General features: G+C 40.7%; 1 protein-coding gene across 2 annotated transcripts; it reads left to right on the forward strand.

Moving 5' to 3' along the window:
* Positions 1 to 893: 893 nt before the first annotated feature.
* MAT2B (methionine adenosyltransferase 2B) lies at positions 894 to 18,277 on the forward strand. Of its 2 annotated transcripts, none has more exons than XM_051631114.1 (7): positions 894 to 992; positions 7,567 to 7,761; positions 8,616 to 8,730; positions 9,031 to 9,183; positions 11,941 to 12,134; positions 13,088 to 13,201; positions 14,212 to 18,277. In XM_051631114.1, the coding sequence occupies exons 1-7, from the start codon at positions 972 to 974 to the stop codon at positions 14,380 to 14,382; spliced, it is 963 nt and encodes a 320-aa protein (XP_051487074.1). In that variant the 5' UTR covers positions 894 to 971; the 3' UTR covers positions 14,383 to 18,277. The 2 variants fall into 2 exon arrangements, with proteins under 2 accessions (XP_051487074.1, XP_051487073.1); XM_051631113.1 differs by lacking the exon at positions 894 to 992 and adding an exon at positions 3,783 to 3,919.
* The last annotated feature ends 369 nt before the right edge of the window (positions 18,278 to 18,646 follow it).

The raw sequence follows: 18,646 nt of genomic DNA on the forward strand, positions 1-18,646 counted from the left end.
ATGTTACCTCGGTGTATCTGTGGAATTACTTTAACTTCTGAGAAGTGAGAATGAGGCTTAACTTCTGGTGTTTAAATTGATAAATACTTGGATTTGAATTTAGCTGTTTGCCTGAATTGTTGAGAGGCTTATTTTAATAAGGAAGCTGCTGAAAGATTTTAATACTGGGGTTATCTGTCATGATGGAGAAAAAGAGAGCTTGTCTTGTTTGAAAGACGTAAATGGAGAAAAAAAAATTGTAGAGGACATGAGCGTTAGTCTGACCTGATAAGAATATGGGCTTAATAGAAGTCTGGATGTTACACAACCTGGGTAGAGAGAAGGAAAGGGGAAATTAGGAGTGCTTTGTGTCAACCTCAATCTAAGCAGCTTTGCTAATTCTGTGTGCATATGAAATGAGCAGTAAACATCAGAACCTTGAATCTTTTAAGTATTTGCTGTAAGAATCAAGAGCTTTGATTTTTTGTGCAGCATAGGTTGCTTTTAAAAATGATTGTCAAGTAATTTTCCCATCATCCAATCTATTGTTTTGTAGCAAGACTTGAGTTGTGCTTAGTTTAAATGCAAAACAAAGAATAGCCAGAATCTTCAACCTGGCTGACCTAATTAGAGCCTTCCTCTGGTTTCCTTCAAAAGGGAAACAGCGTGAGACCCAGTGCCAGTGCTTTGAATAAATTTTATACATACAATGGCCACACTTGCTCATGCTGGCTGTTATGAAGTAAAAATTGGGGTTGGTACTGAGGTGCATAAAGGGCACCACTGGGAGTAAACCAAAAGCTCAACAGGATTCAGTGCCACATGTGACACAGGTTTGGATTAGTATTTTGGTTTCAAAGGTCAACTGAGCTATTGCTGCCCCCAGTCTGTGCTCTCTACAGGCAAGAGCAGACAAAGGGATCTATTTGTGGCTGGACTGCAATAATTTCCTAGGCTGTTACTTCCTTCTGTAGTTGGAGGCAAGGCCTGCAATGCTGGTGGAAATGGAGCAGGTAAGACTCTAAGTATTTGCATTAGTAGACTGCTGCTACACTTAGATTACAGCATCTGGGGAAAAGCAAACAGGAGGAGAGAGATTTAATTACATTTTAGTCTCTGCAAATTAAAGTCGGAAGTATTGAGTGGTGCATTTAGTCACCCAGTGATAAATTATGCTTAAATAACTATGATATGGACTCTACAATATTTTTTCTGAAATATACCATGCAATCCTGGTGTTTCTCAAAGTGAGTGTGAAAAAAGAAATGGAAAATATAAGGTAAAATGCTACTGGATTCAATGTGTATGATTAAGGAGAAGTAAGACTGTGATGTTAGAAAGATAATGTTAGTTTTGTGACTGTTGAACTGGTGTAAAAAATGTCAAGGTATTTTTTATGTCAATATATGGCTTTAGCTTGAGAATCCTATGTTAATACTTTCCCTACTTTTCTCTTGCTCTAAATCTAAAAGGCAAAACTTCTGTTAGCACTTGATTGCCTTGGTTAAACTGTATGGGGGAAAAGAGGAGGGGGCTTCCATCTGTGCTGCCAGGGAAGGGTGGGAAGGTAGATGAGTTTGGTTTTGTCAACTTAGGGCTGCTGAATGGTCAAGTGTTTCCTTGTAGATTTTTCTGAATTTCAAGTCAGGTATTATGTATTGATCTTGGAGTTCTAATAAAAATGAGGATATCAAATGTCCATAGCTTCTTACAAAAAAAAGGATACTTGTGTTCCTAGAAGGCAAAAACTTTGTCCTCTAAATATCAGTAGCTTGTCACAAGAAAAGATCATTTACAGTATGATTATGTTCTGTTTCTAGATGTACCAGTTTATCTTGATGTCAATTCCTGTAGTATCTGGTGCTTTTCTCCCTTGATTACAAATTAAATGCTGTTTTAATAAAAAACTTAAAGGGATTTGTCAGGTGCAGATCACTGAAAGCATTAGAAATAAGCTGTGGCCACTCAGTCTTACATATGATCTTTGCCTTTGGGTGGATCAGAATTCCTGCAGTAAAAAGCTTTTATACTGATTTGTTACTTCTAAGACTTGCATTTCAAAAAAAATTTGCTGTTTTTTAAGTGTAAAAATGGGTATCTGGCCTGAGCACTAATACTGTCCTGTGAGCGGGGTCTGTTACCCCTGTGTGAGATGCCAAACCACACAGTTGAGATGGTTTAATATCCAGTTCTGTGCTAGAAAGGGAGCAGGGTGGTCTTCACCAAAGGATGCTCTGTTGCCTTAAACACAAGTTTTACTTGTATATAAAAAAAACATGAGAGAACTTGATCTCTACCATTTTTATATAATTGGAACACATGATTTGTCAATTTACTCCTGGCTTCCCTTTCAAGTGTCAGTGCTCAGAAACTTAACTATACATGGAATCATGGACTCTTTATTGCCTCCAAGGTGTTTTAGTCTAACCGCCCTAGAACAAGCAGGGACATCTCACATGAGAACAGGTTGCTCAGAGCCCTTTCAAACCTGCCCTTGAATGTCTCCAGGGACAGGACCTCCAACCAACCTCTTCCAATGACCTACTGTCCTATTAAAGAACTCTTTCCTACCCTTCTCTAACTTGAAACAATCACCCCCTGTCCTGTTGGTATGTGCTCTAGTGAAATGCTCTTCCCCAGCTTCTTTATGGGCTCCTTGCACATGTTGGGCTTCTTAGTAGAGGACTCTTGTGCTTCTGGGTGTGAATTTTATTAAGTGAATTGCTCATGCATTTATTGGTTTAAGTTCCTCAGTATTTTTCTCCCTAGTGCTCCAGGCACTTAGTATGGTTACAAGAAGATAAGCTGTGGACTGTGCTCCTTTCCCATCCCTTTGATCTCTTGCTGGTGTCATAAAGGCCTGTCTCAAGCCTTGGGGTAACTTTTTTTTATAATTTGGCTTTGGTTTTTACTCATTTGTAGTGTTTCACTGTTAGTTACACACTGTTAGTTAGGCCCTTATGTTTTCTTTGGTGATTTTCCCCCAATTTTACTCAGAATTAATGACTGACATCACTGGAAGCAGGGGTTGCTTTCTCTAAAGTAGTGTTTCCATTAGCTGGGTTTGGCCAGTTGCTTTTATACAAGCCAGGGGCCATTTTTCCACCATTCTGGAGGACTTTTACATGAAATAGTGGCTGTTAAGTATGTGGCAGAGCTGTATTAACGCTGTCTTCCAGCAGCTCCATAGGGTATTTTGGGCTTAGGCTTACAAGAGACAGCTCCAACCCCTTCATGTTGTGAAGGTGGGAGTTCCTCCCTGGCTCTGCACTTAGTAACTGAGCTCTCCGAGTGTTAAGCTGGGATTCCTCTTTGGGGCACGGTTCTCACCTCCCTCCCCAGGCCGCGCCGTGGCGGGGCAGCCGTGGGGCTGTGGCTGCCGTGGGCGGGGGCTCTCAGAACTCCGGGTCTGTGCCGGCCCGGCAGGCCTGGGGGGCTCTGCCCGGCAGAACTCCGGGTCTGTGCCGGCCCGGCAGGGCTGGGGGGCTCTGCCCGGCAGAACTCCGGGTCTGTGCCGGCCCGGCAGGGCTGGGGGGCTCTGCCCGGCAGAACTCCGGGTCTGTGCCCGCCCCCTCCGGCCCCTCCCGCTGCCGCGCAGGAGCAGCCGCCGGGCCGGGCCGCCAGGGGGCGCTTTCCAGCGAGCGCCTCGGCAGCCGCGTTAAAGCCCCGCTCTGTCTCCGCCCCCTGTCGCGCTCCTCAGCCAATGAGCGGGAGGCTCCTGCGTCCGCTGCGTCCCCGCGGGCCAATCAGGGCGCGCTCTGCCGCGGGGCACGCCCGCCCTCCCGCAGCGCCGGGCCGCCCCGCGGAGCAGCAGCAGCAGCAGGAGGAGCAGCAGGAGCAGGCCCGGCCCGGCCCCGCGGGCCCCCGCCTCGCCGCCATGGTGGGCCGGGAGAAGGAGCTCAAGATCCGCTTCGTGCCGGGGCGCTGCGAGCTTGTGGAGGTGAGCGGCGGTGCTGGTTTGCTCTGCGTGCGCCTCGGCGGTTGGCGGGGGCTGCGCGCTCCCCTGGGCGGGCTGGGCCGCTCCGCCCGGGCAGGGCCGCGCGTCGCTCCGCGGGGGCTGCTGCGCTGAGCGGGGCCTGTGCCGCGAGCGGGGGGCGCCGTGCGGCCCTGGCGCTGCCGCGGGGCCGGGGGGGAAGCGCCTCGGCCCCTGCTTGGGCTTTGGGCTCTTGGGTTGGATTTCAGTTACTGTTGTTCTTCTCACGGGGACTGATTACCCGCGATATTTCTGTATCGCCTTGCGTTGTCTTGGCGTTGATCGCCATAAAGGTGCGTTTGCTGCCCTCGCGTTGTTAAACGCTTCATTCTCGCCGCCCGGTGCCAAGGGAAGGGTTCTCTTTAAAAGGCAACCCCGTCCACAGACGAGTCCTATCGTAGACTTGCTGCTCTCTGCTGTCGCGTTCATTACCCGCGATGTCCAACAGGTGTAGCTTCAGCTGCTGCAGCTGGGGGGTTCGCCGCGGGAGGTAAAGGCAACTTCTGTCGGCGTTAATCGGCTTCGCTTGTCAGTCCGACTGTCAGAAGGGCTCTTGGTTTTCCTTTTGGTTATTCTGGCTATAGGTGATGCCAGAACTGAGTACAGAGCTCAGCCCTGGGGTGACAGCCCCGTCATGACTGCTTCTCATCGCGTTGTGTTGCAAGGCTTTGTTTTTTAGTCCCTTCTATTTTTAGTCGGCAGTTCTTAAAATTTTGGGGTTCATAATGATCTTGTCAAGTTCGGGTTTTGTCTAGAATTTTAAAAGTACTTGTATCTTGGTTTCCCTTAGAAACGCATGTGTTGTTACTTCTGTAAATTATATTCAGTATCATGGTGGTGTCCACAAGGTGATCTTAGTTCTCATAAATGTTTGCTTGGGGTTTTTTTATTATTTTTTTAATTTTATTTTACAGTGCTGTTGCTAGAATGTTTTTATGTGAGTGAGTCTGCTGAGCACAGTAAAATGAAATCGGATGCTTTATTATGAAGTTGAAAATAGGTAATTTAAACAGTATTATTCAAAATTAGTTGCTGAAAGAACTTACTACACATTTGATGACTGAGTATGATTGCTTCACAGTTGAGAAGGACATGTAAAAGGCTTGTAAGTAGTTAGGATATAATCTGAACAACAGCTTGCATGTAAGCCAATAGAACTGGTAGGCAAAAGGATAACGTGATCATTCTGGGCTGTATTTTATTCTCTACAGATAGAAACCATCTATACAATTATTGTAAATTCCAAATGTGCTTTTAGCTTGTTAGGATAGTAGTTAACATTTGTCTTACCTTGCAGTTGCATTGCATTAATAATACTCTAGCCCTAGCGAAGAAAAAAAGAGGGACAAAAGTCAAAAAGAAGATGCATCGTGTGTGTTTTCAGTTAAGTACTGATACTCCTAGATGTTACCTGTAGATATTTGCTTCCTTCTCTTCCAGAGGGCCACAATTAATTTCTTGCAAGACAAAGTAACAAGAAGTAAAATTTCAGATTTGCTAACTACAAAAGTCAATCTGGTTGCTACTTGGTAGTCTGTGGTGCTGTTAACATGTACTCCGCTGTCTGTGTCCGGACGGCTGTGAGGCAACAGCAGCAGCATCTGCAGGCAGCAGTAGTGGGAACCATGAAACCTCAGGTCCCTCAGGCTCAGACGTTCTGCTGCCCCTCCTTACTGGGGCTGAGGCAGAATGGGTGGCGTTCTGCGAAGGAGCAAGGTAGCGAGTTAATCCGTGCAGGGTTTGTACTACCAGAATGTTTAACCTCTGGCAAGGTGAAATAGGTTTAAAGTGATAGATGCTTCATGTTGAAATTATGGGAAACACGTATCACTTGTGCTTGTTTCTTAGAAATGATTGATTAAAATCACTTAGTCTTGCAGACAAGAGCAAGAGGATGCAGCCTGTACTTAACTTGGTGTAAGTTGTGATTGTGTTCAGCTCCAGTTGTGCTGCTAATGTAACAGCCTCTTTATGACATGTAGAATAAAAAAAAAAAAACTGAGAGGAATGGTGCTTAAAAATCTAATATTTTACAAACTAGGCATATTTCTGTGTTGGTCACTTTCTACTTAGGGAAGATGTGACTATTTTAGAGAATCTTTCAATTCTGTTTTTTGCAGCAGGTCTTGGATGTTTGTCAGTAGGTATTTCAGTGCTGAGAATCTGTCCTGTGACACCCCAGCCAGACTTTGCTGGGATAAAAAGTACATCACAAAAAAAAAAAAACCCTGCATGTGCATGTTCTTGCTTATGCTTTTCACAGTAACATAGGCAGCCTTAAAAAAATTGGAAATAAATTTGTGTTCTGAGGTCAAATTGACTGTAAAGATAACTTAGTAAAACATCACTTGCTGTAATTTGTCATTTTCAGGAACCTGTCCAGTTGAAAAATAGTAATTTTGATCTAGTACTGATGGGGGTAAGTCATCTTCTGCCTGAAGACTGAGAGTTAGCGAAAATCAATGCAGTGTGCTTGGAACTTGAAGCAATAGTCCGTGCACCTCTGCATATACCCTTATGGAACAAAAGCTTTTTAACTTCAGGGGTGAAAGACTGTAATTTGGAAACAATTTCTGTTGCTTCCTGTGCTGCAACCAAAAAGTAGTGGTCTGTTACAATGCTGAAAAATGTAAGAATGCTCAGTAGTAACTGGGCTATTGAATTGCATTTACATGATTGTAATCAATTATCACAAGCGGTCCTTGTATATGAAGTGGTCAGGCAGTCCAAGATTTATGGGTTCTGCACACCTGAGGTTTTGTTCTGTACTGGCACGTAAGCATATTCTTTTAATGCTGTTTTTAACAGGCTATTGTTAATTATAAGTGCAAGAGGAAAGCATGAAAGGAAAAAAGAAGATTGCACAGACAGACTTCAATCTGATGTTTGCTGTTTAGAAGACTTGATGGTCTAGTAGTGGTGGAGAGGAACTAACTTGGTGTGAACCGCTCCACACAACTACTTTAAGTACTGAAATGTGTGGCAACTTAAATTTCAGTGTGTTGTATAGAGAGTTTAAATGACCAAAAGGCTTTGAGATGGGTTTTGTGAAACTGCTAGGAGAGCTGTGTCCTGATTTTACTTATTATTAGAATATTGTGTTAAATAACTGTGAATTACTATTCTATTAAAACTAAAATTCAGGTCTTCAGTTTTTACAGTCATTGTAGGCAGGGCCACAGTGAGTTGTGCTGCTGCAGTTACTTCACAGGTACAGTCTGTAAAAAAATTTGTAGTTGCAGGATGTGAACCCTAAACGTTACATGATTTTCAAAATCAATTATTTCCCTCATTTCAAATTGCACAAAGTCATCAGATTTTGAACTTAAAATGCTGTCTCATTTAGTCGTTTGCTTTCTTCTTGTGCTGTGGAAGTGAGTTGCCTATTTAAGTTTTGTTTTCATTATCTTAAAAAATATGTTTAAATACTTGAGTAGGTACAATTCCATTACTCCCAGATGTCTTGTGTTCCATGAGACACTCCAAAACACCCATGTGGCAAGGAAAGCTGTTTTAACGCAGGATCATGGACTGTAGCCTTGCAGAGTTTTTTAAGAAAAAGCAGTAATAAATAATAGTAGAGAGAAAACTTTTCCTGTTTCTGTTTTCTCTAGGAAGATGTTGATATTCCCAGTACGCGAGTTTTGATTACTGGTGCTACGGGACTTCTTGGCAGAGCTGTGTTTAAAGAATTTAAGGAAAATAATTGGAATGCAGTTGGCTGTGGATTGAGAAGAGCTCAGCCCAGATTTGAACAGATTAATCTTCTGGACTGTATTGCAGTTCATGATATTATCCATGATTTTCAGGTAAGTTTCTGCAGTATGAAGGAGATGGATAGCATGCTTGATGTGTCTGGTGATCAGCTGCTAGTATTGTACTGGTACCGAGTTCACGTGTCGTTTGTGGGATGAGTTCTTTGGTAGAGTAGAAAAATTCCTGGCTGCCCTTTCTGCCACACCTGGAGTGTAGGCTTGCTCTGTAGGTACAGATGGAATTGTGCTGTCATCACCATAAATAGAGTGCAGCTAACAGAGGTACATTTCAGCACACTTGAATTGGCAGTTGAAAGAAAAAGTGGTAATCTGAACCGGTTCTTTTGAAGCTGAAGAACACTTGCATACAACAGCACTAGCTGTATGTGTAGCATACCATGTGGCAACATAAGTTGCAGGGAGAATATGTAAAACCTGAAATACATTATGCTAGGTGCCATTCTGTACAATAGCTTTAAGTATCTTCTTAACAGTCTACCTTTTTCAAATAAGCCACCTGTAAATGGCTTATCTAAGAACAGTTTGGCTAATGTTTTAAGTACTACTATGTGTGTGATATATTTGCCATACTATTATTGTATCTCATGTTATTCTACAAAGTTAAAAAAACCTCAACAGCTTCAATCTTGCTGTAAAATTTAAGCTACTGGAGATTATAATTGCAAAATTAATGATTTTTTTTGCCTTGAAGCAGCACGATTGTATTTTACTTGCTAAGGTAAACATGCTGCTCAGAATGCCATGATTAAAAATAATGCTACTACTTTAATTGCTTCCCACAACTTAGTGAAATGCCTTTTTGCCTGAGGGACTTGATTGCTATTGTTAGGGTGCATTTGCAATCTCCTGACAACATTTGTTGTTTAAAACGAGTCTTTAATTTCCAGCCTCATGTTATAGTGCATTGTGCTGCAGAGAGAAGGCCAGATGTTGTAGAAAGTCAACCAGATGCTGCTTCTCAGCTCAATGTGGCTGCTTCAGGGAACTTAGCAAAAGAGGCAGGTAAGGAGACCATGTAATGGATTTGGTTTCTTGTTAAAATACTGCATTTATTTATACAGGGAGATAAATATGATTAAGTTCCTCAAAGTTCTGAATGTCACTTCTGTGACCAGTGTGCAGTCCATCCGTTTTCTGTGAGGATAGCATGGGTGTCTGTGTGATGGATCAGTGAACAGACAAGGCAATTGAGAATGTCTGGGGCTGGAAGATAAGTTTATTTGGAGATTTCTTTAAAGGTTGATTGGGATTGCAGACAAGGAATGAATTAAAACAGACTATTTATAAATATTTTCTTTGTAGCTGGAGTTGGAGCATTTCTGATCTACATTAGTACAGACTATGTGTTTGATGGAACAAGCCCTCCGTATAAAGAGACTGATGTACCAAATCCCCTGAATTTGTATGGTAAAACCAAACTGGAGGGTGAAAAGGCAGTCCAGGAAAATAATGAAGGTAAGACTACTTGCACATGTTTAATAGAGGCTTGCTGTTTTTACTTCATTGTATATTAGCTTAATAGATTAATAAGTGAGAAGTGAAGTTGGAAAACCACTGAAATGCGATGTAGAAAAGAATGTGATGAGGAGTCAGTCTCCTTGCTCAAACAATTGCTGCTGCTTAGGGTTTGACTGAAGCTTTATTTCTTACTTCTTCCAACTTTCATTTGTGATACTAGTCTCTGCTGATGGGCGGTCACAAACCTTTGTCTACTGTGAACCAACTGTTCCTAAGGGAAGATAAAATACATCATTAATATCCTGTAATGGCAGAAGCTTTGCCACATCTGCCCTAGAGCTGCTGCTGTTTGGGGGCTGCACTGCAGGTGTTAACTTAAAGGGAAAAACAGACTTGCAATTCAGTGCATAGGCTTTTGTTGTTAATCTCTGGTTTTCTTGCTGATCTCCTGTTTTGCTCTTATTACATAAGCCATCAGGCCATCACTTTATTTTTACCCACTTAGCTTACAACATGTATCAGATTGCTTCTTGGAACACTTTGTTAAAGGGTTAGTAACATATTTCTGATAGTAAGCAACAATTTGGTTTTTTTCTTTCTTATTTAAGTGTTGTCCTAATTAAAATTGACATTCAAAACATGCAAGCATGATTTAAAAATTTCAACTTAATAGGGGAAAAAAAGTTTGGAACTGAGTATGTTCCCTTGCATTTAAAACCTATTTCTTGTATAAAAGAGAATTTTTGTTTCTAGTATGCTGTTAGTTTCCATTCACAGATTCTGTGGAAAGAAACACTTCTATTTTCTCAAAGAGTTTGAGGAAAATTCCCTTGGAGCACTTGCAGATGAGGCTTCTGATATGTCAGTGTGAAACTCACACTGTGAATCTGTTCTGCCTAATGAGAATGGAACAGTCAATAAATTAGTGTGATAGTTTTTCAGTAAGTAAATAGATAATATATTTGAAAATAACAGGCCTTAAGAGAAGTTTGTCATTACTAATAAGAACTAGACTTTCTAAAAAAATAGTATGATAGGAAAAATCTTATTTATGTAAAAATCAGTTTAAAATCTTGCTCCACCTCTTAAATATCATCTCTGAATTTGACTGTGATGCTGTTTGCTCCCTCTTCCAGATTGGTAATGAAGATAAGACTGCACCAAATTCAAGCACATGTGGGTATCTTGCTAGATCCTTCCCCCAACTCCATGCTTCTGTTTTGTTTCCTAAACATTTTGAGCATGATCTGTCAGGCAGTAGTGGGTGGAAGCAGTGGTATTATTAGCAGATGGAATTTTGAGGTGTTGCTGAGAAAGGTCCTTGAGAATGTCAATTCTAATGGTTCCTACAAATAGAAATATTTTACATGTATTAAGTGTTCTAACCACTACATTGGTAATACTGCATAGGTAGAATTCAGTCTATCAAATGTCTGAAGTTGTGTGTAGAACTTCCCTATCCATTTCTGTTTCATAATACAAGAACCTCCACTAATAATTTGGGGGTTTTGTGTATTTTTAACATAAATATTTCACTTTGGTTAGGAGGGAATACAAGTTATATTTAGTACTTCTGCTTATAAAACTAAAGCTTCAGTAGTTCTTCAGAACATTTGGCAATGAAGGTAATGCTCTCCAAGTCTCAAACAGTTCTCTGAGAACATAAGGCAGGCAGTCTTTTTCTCAAATAATTAATACATCCGAAGACATTTTTAGAAGTTATTTCAACCAGGATTTAAAGAAAGGAAGACTGTGTTTGCTGAGCAACCAAATAACTGGTTTTAGAGTGTCAGAGTATCAGTGTAATGTTGGGATCTTTATTGTTAATTTGTTTTGTGCAAGTACTTCTTTTAGTTTACTTTTCCATGGTAATACAGTCTGTGTTAGCTTTTTCTTTTTGTCTTTCCAATAACTAGCATTTTCCTACGAAGAATTGCAATTACTTGGTGACTTCTACTTCTCATTTCAGGACTTTTTTTTTTTTTTCTTCCTTTAAGCATAAATAGTTGTATTACCTTTAATGAATTTGTCATAGCCTTCTTGGATTCCCCCTCAAAGAGGCCTTGTGAGTCTTCATGGCTGAGGTAGACTAGTAGTATGTATTCCATCATAAAATATCCTTCTCTTTGCACTTGTTCACTGTCAGTTTAATTTCTCAAATCACTGTCTTGTAGTCTAATACTACTGTATTCTGTGAATCTATTTCTCATTTGGCAAGCTGCTTATTCATTCCAAGCTTCATGTCTTTTTTTAGTGGTAAATAAAAGCCTCCTTTATGCAGGAGGCTTCTGCATGCTGGATGAGCTATCTTTATCTCTAATTGATACCTAAATATGATAGTCTGTGATTGATAAGAATTCTTATTATTGCTTTTGGTCTTACCCAGGGAGGATGGTGAGTGCTGGAGTAACTGCATAATTTTTTTTTTAATTGTAATTTAAATTTTAAATTTCTGATCTAACCCAAATAGACCACCTTTTTTCTCTTGAGGTTTTAATGAAAGCTTGTTAAATTTCTTCAAATTAATGGGATAAATGAAAATAAGTTTATATGAGTATTTATAAACTTTGAATTTATATGAATGAAAATTGTATTTTGAGGGCAAACATGTTAATTGCATTTTCTTTGTGATTTGTAGATGCTTAGGATCACCAACATATTTCTTAACACTTCTAAAACTCTTCTCAGGTGATGTTACAGCATTCATACCACTCATATACAATGCTAATGCTTGTAAAATGTTCTTTCTCTTAGATGCCGCAGTACTTAGGATTCCTGTCTTGTATGGAGAGGTAGAAAGACTGGAAGAAAGTGCTGTGACTGTTATGTTTGATAAAGTGCAGTTCAGTAATAAATCTGCCAACATGGACCACTGGCAACAAAGATTTCCTACTAATGTCAAGGATGTAGCAACTGTTTGCAGACAACTGGCAGAAAAGAGAATGCTGGTAAGAATTAAAAGAAACGAGCATGTTCAAGGGAAAATCTGCCCCAGTTCTTGGCTTTGTTTCTAAACTACTGAGAACGGCCTATAACCTGCATCATTACTTCAATTTCTGAAACATTGGGAGGGAGAGAAAAAAAGGCTGTAATACTTCAGTATCTTCACATGACAATGTGTGGATATTCTGGTATTTGAAACAAAAATGAGGGGAGTGATTTGACAGATACTTCAGAAAATCATCCTGTGTTCTCAGAATACAGGAGAGAAATGCAAATACCTAATTTACTCTGATAAGCCTTTTGCAAGTCACTGTTCGGGACTAAAAAAAACCCCATGGTGATTGAATGTCATTCTCAAAGCTGCCCTTGTTTATTGTATTAAAACACTGGAGTGGCAAAATCAAACTACTAGATTTAAATACCATGTTTATTCACCACAACATCTTCAGTTTACTACCTTTGCAAGATAAGAAGACCAACCAACCACCGTTATTTTTCATACATGTAACTTGGAAAAAAATAGGGCCATGCAAGTCTGGTGGATGTGGTTTCAATCACTTTGTTTGATGGGACTTGTACGTGGTTTGCAGTTTAACATTAAGAGTGTTGGTGGTATTTTGCATTTGTTTTTTGAGTAAGTGAATAGTATAGAATAGTCAGGTTCCTTCTCCCCAGCTATTTGACCTTGGTTCATTGGTTGCCTTGCTCTTTTCCCTCCTGTTATTCTACAGATCAGAAGCTGTTTGTGAAAAATCAGGTCGAATACATGTAACACCAGTTTTCAGTTTCAGGTGTTCTCTGAAAATGCAGGAGACAATTCTAGACCATCAGTGAGGTGCTGTAAACTGCCTTTGAGGATAGCATCTTGCTGGGAGATGGTTCCACATGGTTCTTGCACAGGAGTTAAGTCTCAGGCCTAGCTGCTTTTTTTCATCTGTGATACTTGTTTCTTCTCTAGGACCCATCAGTAAAAGGAACATTTCACTGGTCTGGCAATGAACAGATGACTAAGTACGAAATGGCATGTGCAATTGCAGATGCTTTCAACCTTCCCAGCAGCCACCTGAGACCAGTAAGTGATGTGGTGTTCATTCTGTAGAAAGATGGATGTGCTTTATCATTTCATGTGGTAGGTCTCACACTAACTACACAAATGAGCTGTTTCTTCAGGATGGTCAGTGTGGGTGTCTCGCACAGCAGATGTATTGCTGATGATGCTGCCTGGTACCTTACCCAGGAAAACAGTAGCTGCTTTTACCTGCCGAGTTATGAAAATTACCCAGTCAGTCAATAACCAGTATGGCAGTCTGAAGTGTAATTTCAGTATTTCTGCAGAACAGTTTGATTAGTGATGAGTAAATGCATATCTTTGGTTGAATTTTTTTTTCTTAAAGAAGCATAGAAGTTGACAGAACATAAACTTGAAGGATCGGAATCTCTAAGAACTTGTCAATATCCAGATTTATTTCTGAATATATTCACTTAACAACTTAAGGTAATTGTAACAACTGTCCTGCAGTTTTATTGACACATAAGACTATTCTTAAATACACCAATATTGTTGTGAGAATATAACATGTAAGTAACTTTCTATTCATATCAAAACAAATTCCAAGGATTCTGAACTAGTAAAGTCTGGAAATGAAATGTGGCTTGGAAGATGGAGAGAAAAAAGAATGGAGACACTAAGTTAGTCTGAATTTATTCTGCCCAAATCTATTTTTCTGCAAGTATATTGAACAAGACATGGTTCTGTCAACACTTTAGAACATTTTTTACCTTGTGACTACAGTCATTAGGTAAAAATAAGAATAAAATGTAGAAAAGCACTAAAGGTAACCAGTATTTGAGTGAGAAAAATTTCACTTCATCTCACTCTTGTGACATCTTTTAGGCTGAAATACAGTTAACCATAAACAAACCAACCCAAACCAAAATAAAACCCCACACAGAGTAGTTGGAAGAGAGAAGTACATACTATACAGAAAGCCATGAAGGAAAATTTGAAGTTGAGCATATATAAGAATAAACATTTTTCTGTCATTTCTGTTGACTTGGTGTGTTTCAATGTTTATTTTTTAGATTACTGATTGTCCAGTTGTGGGTGCTCTTCGTCCGAGGAATGCTCAGCTAGACTGTTCCAAGTTGGAGATGCTGGGGATAGGTCAGAGAACACCATTTCGAGCTGGGATCAAAGAATCACTTTGGCCTTTCCTTGTTGATAAAAGATGGAGGCAGACAGTCTTCCACTAGTTTGTAATTTTTTTTTAGTAGAAGTATGGTATGTGGCACTTTTATAAAAGAAAAAAAATAGTTTTGTATGAGTGTTCTTAAATTGTGACATGAGTTGTCATTTCATCAGGTAAACATATGGTCTTGCACTTAGTGAAACTCTTCGCCTGTCATGGTTTAATGCTGGGCTGGCAATTACATGAAGGACAGATGATTTGTGTTAACCCTCTTCCCTCCCCTTGTGGGAAAAAGAGGGGGTAAAGGAGAGAGACTCTTATGGGTTGGAATCTGAACTACACGGCTTTAATGAGACAGTAGTGATCAAACTGAAAAGTAATGAAATAGATACAAACATACACAAAAGCACTATCATGCTGTCCCCACACCCCCCAGTAACATCCATGTCACCACTGAGGGTGCAGGGCAGGCGCAGGGCAAGTCCTGGTCTAGACTCCTGGAGTTAGGGGCAGATGGGAGCTAGGGTGCAGGAATGCGGGGTTTGGGATAAAAGGCAGATACATGGCTGGAGTCCTTGAGGGATGCCAGCTGTAGATGAAGAGAGCAAGCCCCTTTGTCATCCCTCAAATTAATATTTAGTACTGGGATGGGATGCTTTGTTTGGTTAACTTTGACCTGTCTGGTCTGCTCCTCTCCAAAGGTGGGTCTTGGGTGTGACCCCATACTCACTTCTGGTTCTAGATCATAGAACTGTAGAATGGTTAAGGTTGGAAGGGACCTTAAAGATCGTCAGGTTCCAACCTCCCCGCTATGAGCTGGCGGTCACCAGTCACTTTCCGTATGCCTTAGCAGATTTTCCAGGAGCATCTGTTCCCCTGATCTTGTTGGTCACAGAGGTGAGAGTGACTGGCCTGTAGTCCCCCAGGTCTTTTTTCTCTTCTTAAAAAAAAAATAAATTATGGTTGGACTTGATGATCTGCAAGGTTCCTTCCAAACAGGATGATTCTATGATTCTATAGGAGATATGTTACTTTTTTTCAATTAGCAGGAACCTCACCAGACCACCATAACCTCTCAAATAAGATGGACAGAGAGGCTCAGCAGCTACATCTGCCAGATCCCTCAGGACTTGTGGATTGACAGGTCCCATAGAGTTGTGCAACTTTGGGTTCTTTAGATAGTCATGACCTGTTCTTCTACAGTGGAGAGTATTTCATTGTCCCAGTCCCTGCTTTTGCCTGCTGTGGCCTTCTGTGATGAGGCTGGAGCGCTTACCAGAGAAGATTGATGCAAAGAAGTCTTCGAGAACCTTCTCAATATCCTGGGTAGCTAGGTCTCCTGTTGCCTTCAGGAGAGCACCTACATTTTCCTTGGTTGTCCTTTTATCCCCAACATACCTATAGCTTTTCTTACTGCTCTTTATATCCCTGGTGAGGTTTCATTTTGTCTGGGATTTGGCTCTCCTTACCTGATCCCTGGCTGCTCCGACAACCTGTAATCCTTTTAGGCTACCTGCTGTAGCTTCCACCCTCTATATGCTTCCTTCTTAAGTTTGAGCTTTTCTAGGAGTTGCTTGCTCATCCACGCTGGCCTCCTGCAGTTTTTACTTGACTTTGTCTTAGTTGGCATGCATCATTTTTTGGGCCTAGTGAATGTGATCCTTGAATACCAGCTTAGCATCCCTCACCAGCCTGCCCTTGTTCATGAGAACTATGTCCAGCAAAGCATCTCTCCTCCTTGGTTCCTTGATCACTTGGAAAAGGAAGTTGTCATCAACACACTCTAGGAACCTCCTGGATTGTTTGTGCTTTGCAAAGTTGTCCCTCCAAGAGATACCAGGGTGGTTGAAGTTACCCCTGAGTACCATGGCTTGTGAACATGAAGCTGCTCCTATCTGTCTGTAGAGTGCCTCGTCTGTGCTGTCCTCCTGGTCAGGTGGCCTGTAGCAGATCCCCCCTGTAATGTCACCTGTCCCTGCCTTCCCTTTAATCTTAACCCATAAGCTCTCAGTTGGCTTGTCGTCAGTCCTTAGGGAGAGCTCCGTGCCCTCCAGCTGGTCTTAGACATAGAGGGCAACACCACCTCTCCATCTCACCTGCCTGTCCTTTCTAAAGAGTCTATAATACTCCATTCTGACACTCCAGTCCTAGGAGCCATCCCACCAGGTCTCTGTGATGCTAATAAGATCACAGCTCTGCAGGTCCACAAGCATCTCTAACTCCTGTTTATTCCCCGTGCTGTGTGTGTTTGCATAGAGGCATTTCAGCTGGGCCTCCAGTGAAGGTAACTAACTAGCTGGAGGGGCTGGGATTTCCTAACATTTTATTCAGACCCAGGCAGTGGCCTTGGTTCTACATGCCATTCTCTTGCCGCAACTATAAACATCAAGTGTTATCAGCCCTAGAGGCAGACACTGACTGGAAAACATGCTGTTGATTTCAGCAGCTGCAGCTACTTAAAAAGGACTTAACTGAAAAGTAGAATCACAAAGAGAAAATTAGTTCTGTGCTGGCCCAAACAAGGACTTAGTCTAAAAAAAGTTCAGTGGCAAAAACTGAGCTTATTTGATGTCTTGCATTTTCCCTTCCATTTGTAGTAGTCTAATTTAATGCTTGTTCCTAGCAGATTATGGTTCTTAGTAATCAGTACCATTTGATGCTAAGAATGACTCAGATCACTTGTAGACTTACTTTTTGGCTGAAATATGTTGTTGATGCTTAAGGTTTGTGCCATTGTTGTATATACCATTTCATTAAAATACATGCTCAGTTACTTTATTGGCAAAAAACTGAGTTTTTTTGTTATTACCTTTTGAAGGTGGTGTTCTTATGAAGTTAAACTGAAGTAGCAATTGTTAAATGTTTGTTTTGCCTGAGGTCTGATCAAAATGTTTTTTAAAAAAGTGAAACTTTATTTTTGCAATTATCAAGTGTACTTTTTATGCTTGAAATATTTTCAGAATGTTATGTAACTTGAATGCCTGCAGCTTCATATTTGTACAGTAAGTTGTATGCATTTGTTTTAATGGTGATATATAAGAGCTAGAAGAGGGTGGGGAACAAATAGTTTTGATGTGGGTTTTCTTGGGTTGGGGGGATTAGAGTTGGATGATTTTTTTTTTTGAGTTGGGGTTTTTATTGTATAAAAGCATGAAATATCTTCATCTTTCTCCTTTTTTTGGGGCAGCATTTGGAATTGGTGAAATTAGTGAGACTAAGATGTTTCTTAGTCAATAAATGGGAGAGGGAGAGGAAAGTTATTTCAGGAGTTTGTAGCACTGCAGCTTCTTTTGCACAGACTATCAGATCTTGCACTGATGCAGCTTGTTCTGGAGCAGCAAAGCATGTATGATGAAGGTTTGCACCATAAAAATGTAACTGCAACAGTCTAATCCAAGTACATGTTTAATGTGCTAAGTCTAGTTCTTGAAGTTGGACGCAGTATCCAGGTGAAGTGGAGGAAGAACATGGTTTGTCAAGGTTAGCCTCCTGAAGTTTTGGAATCAGCAATAGAAATGTGAGTTTGCCAGATGATTAGTAAAACTAGGAAAAGCTGCATTTAGATTATCATTTATTTTTATGAGGTTGAAATGAAAAGGGGAGGGGAAGATGTTCAGCTTTTGCTTAAAAATGAAAAAGGAGGGACACAAAAAATTGACAACTGAAGATCTTCTAAAAGTCAGCTTTACATTCAGTCCTTTAATTTCCATCTGGCATATGCCAAGAGCTCATAACCTGGTCTGTTTTTTAGTCTGAAATCCTGATATACACATGGTAACCTGTTTCCAAAATGACAGCAAATACATATTGTCAGCATGAGAGAAAGTTGTTGATCCTTTCTTTACCATCACAATCCATTTTTCTGAATCAGAAATGCTTGCAGTTCCTCTTGAAATGTGTACCCTTTCAGTGATTTTAATTCCCCCCCCCTTAATTCAATAAACTATTTCTGAGTTACACTAGGTTGGATCAGTGTTTCTCTGTCGATGTACTACTGCCTTGGGGATGTGATAAATGTACACACACACAAAAGGTACAGAAGGTTTTGAAAACCTGAGCCTGAACCATCCTGGGCCTCAGTGCTTGATCAGGAAGATTCTGAGTATATCTCTTCCACCTGCAAGCAGCTAAGATTTAATTAAATTTGACACCATGTTTAAAAAAAAAAAAAATCAGCAAATTTAAAACTGATGTGAAAAAATTGGGAAAGGGGATAAAAGCCACAAGAAGAAAAAAATTAAGGAACATTGAGGTAGACCTGCTATTTTCACTGTATGGCTTGTTTTCTTTGGTTATTTTCCCTTGGCATACAATAAACAGAAATGACA

This window comes from Apus apus, chromosome 13, assembly GCF_020740795.1.
Source record: "Apus apus isolate bApuApu2 chromosome 13, bApuApu2.pri.cur, whole genome shotgun sequence".
NCBI classification, from domain to species: domain Eukaryota; kingdom Metazoa; phylum Chordata; class Aves; order Apodiformes; family Apodidae; genus Apus; species Apus apus.

What these genes read in the sequence shown, in the direction of transcription:
- MAT2B (XM_051631113.1), top strand. Translation starts at nt 3,857, where the DNA reads ATGGTGGGCCGGGAGAAGGAGCTCAAGATCCGCTTCGTGCCGGGGCGC. An exon ending in ATATTATCCATGATTTTCAG is followed by an intron (nt 7,762 to 8,615) that starts GTAAGTTTCTGC and finishes TTTAATTTCCAG; the next exon opens with CCTCATGTTATAGTGCATTG. An exon ending in GAACTTAGCAAAAGAGGCAG is followed by an intron (nt 8,731 to 9,030) that starts GTAAGGAGACCA and finishes TTTTCTTTGTAG; the next exon opens with CTGGAGTTGGAGCATTTCTG.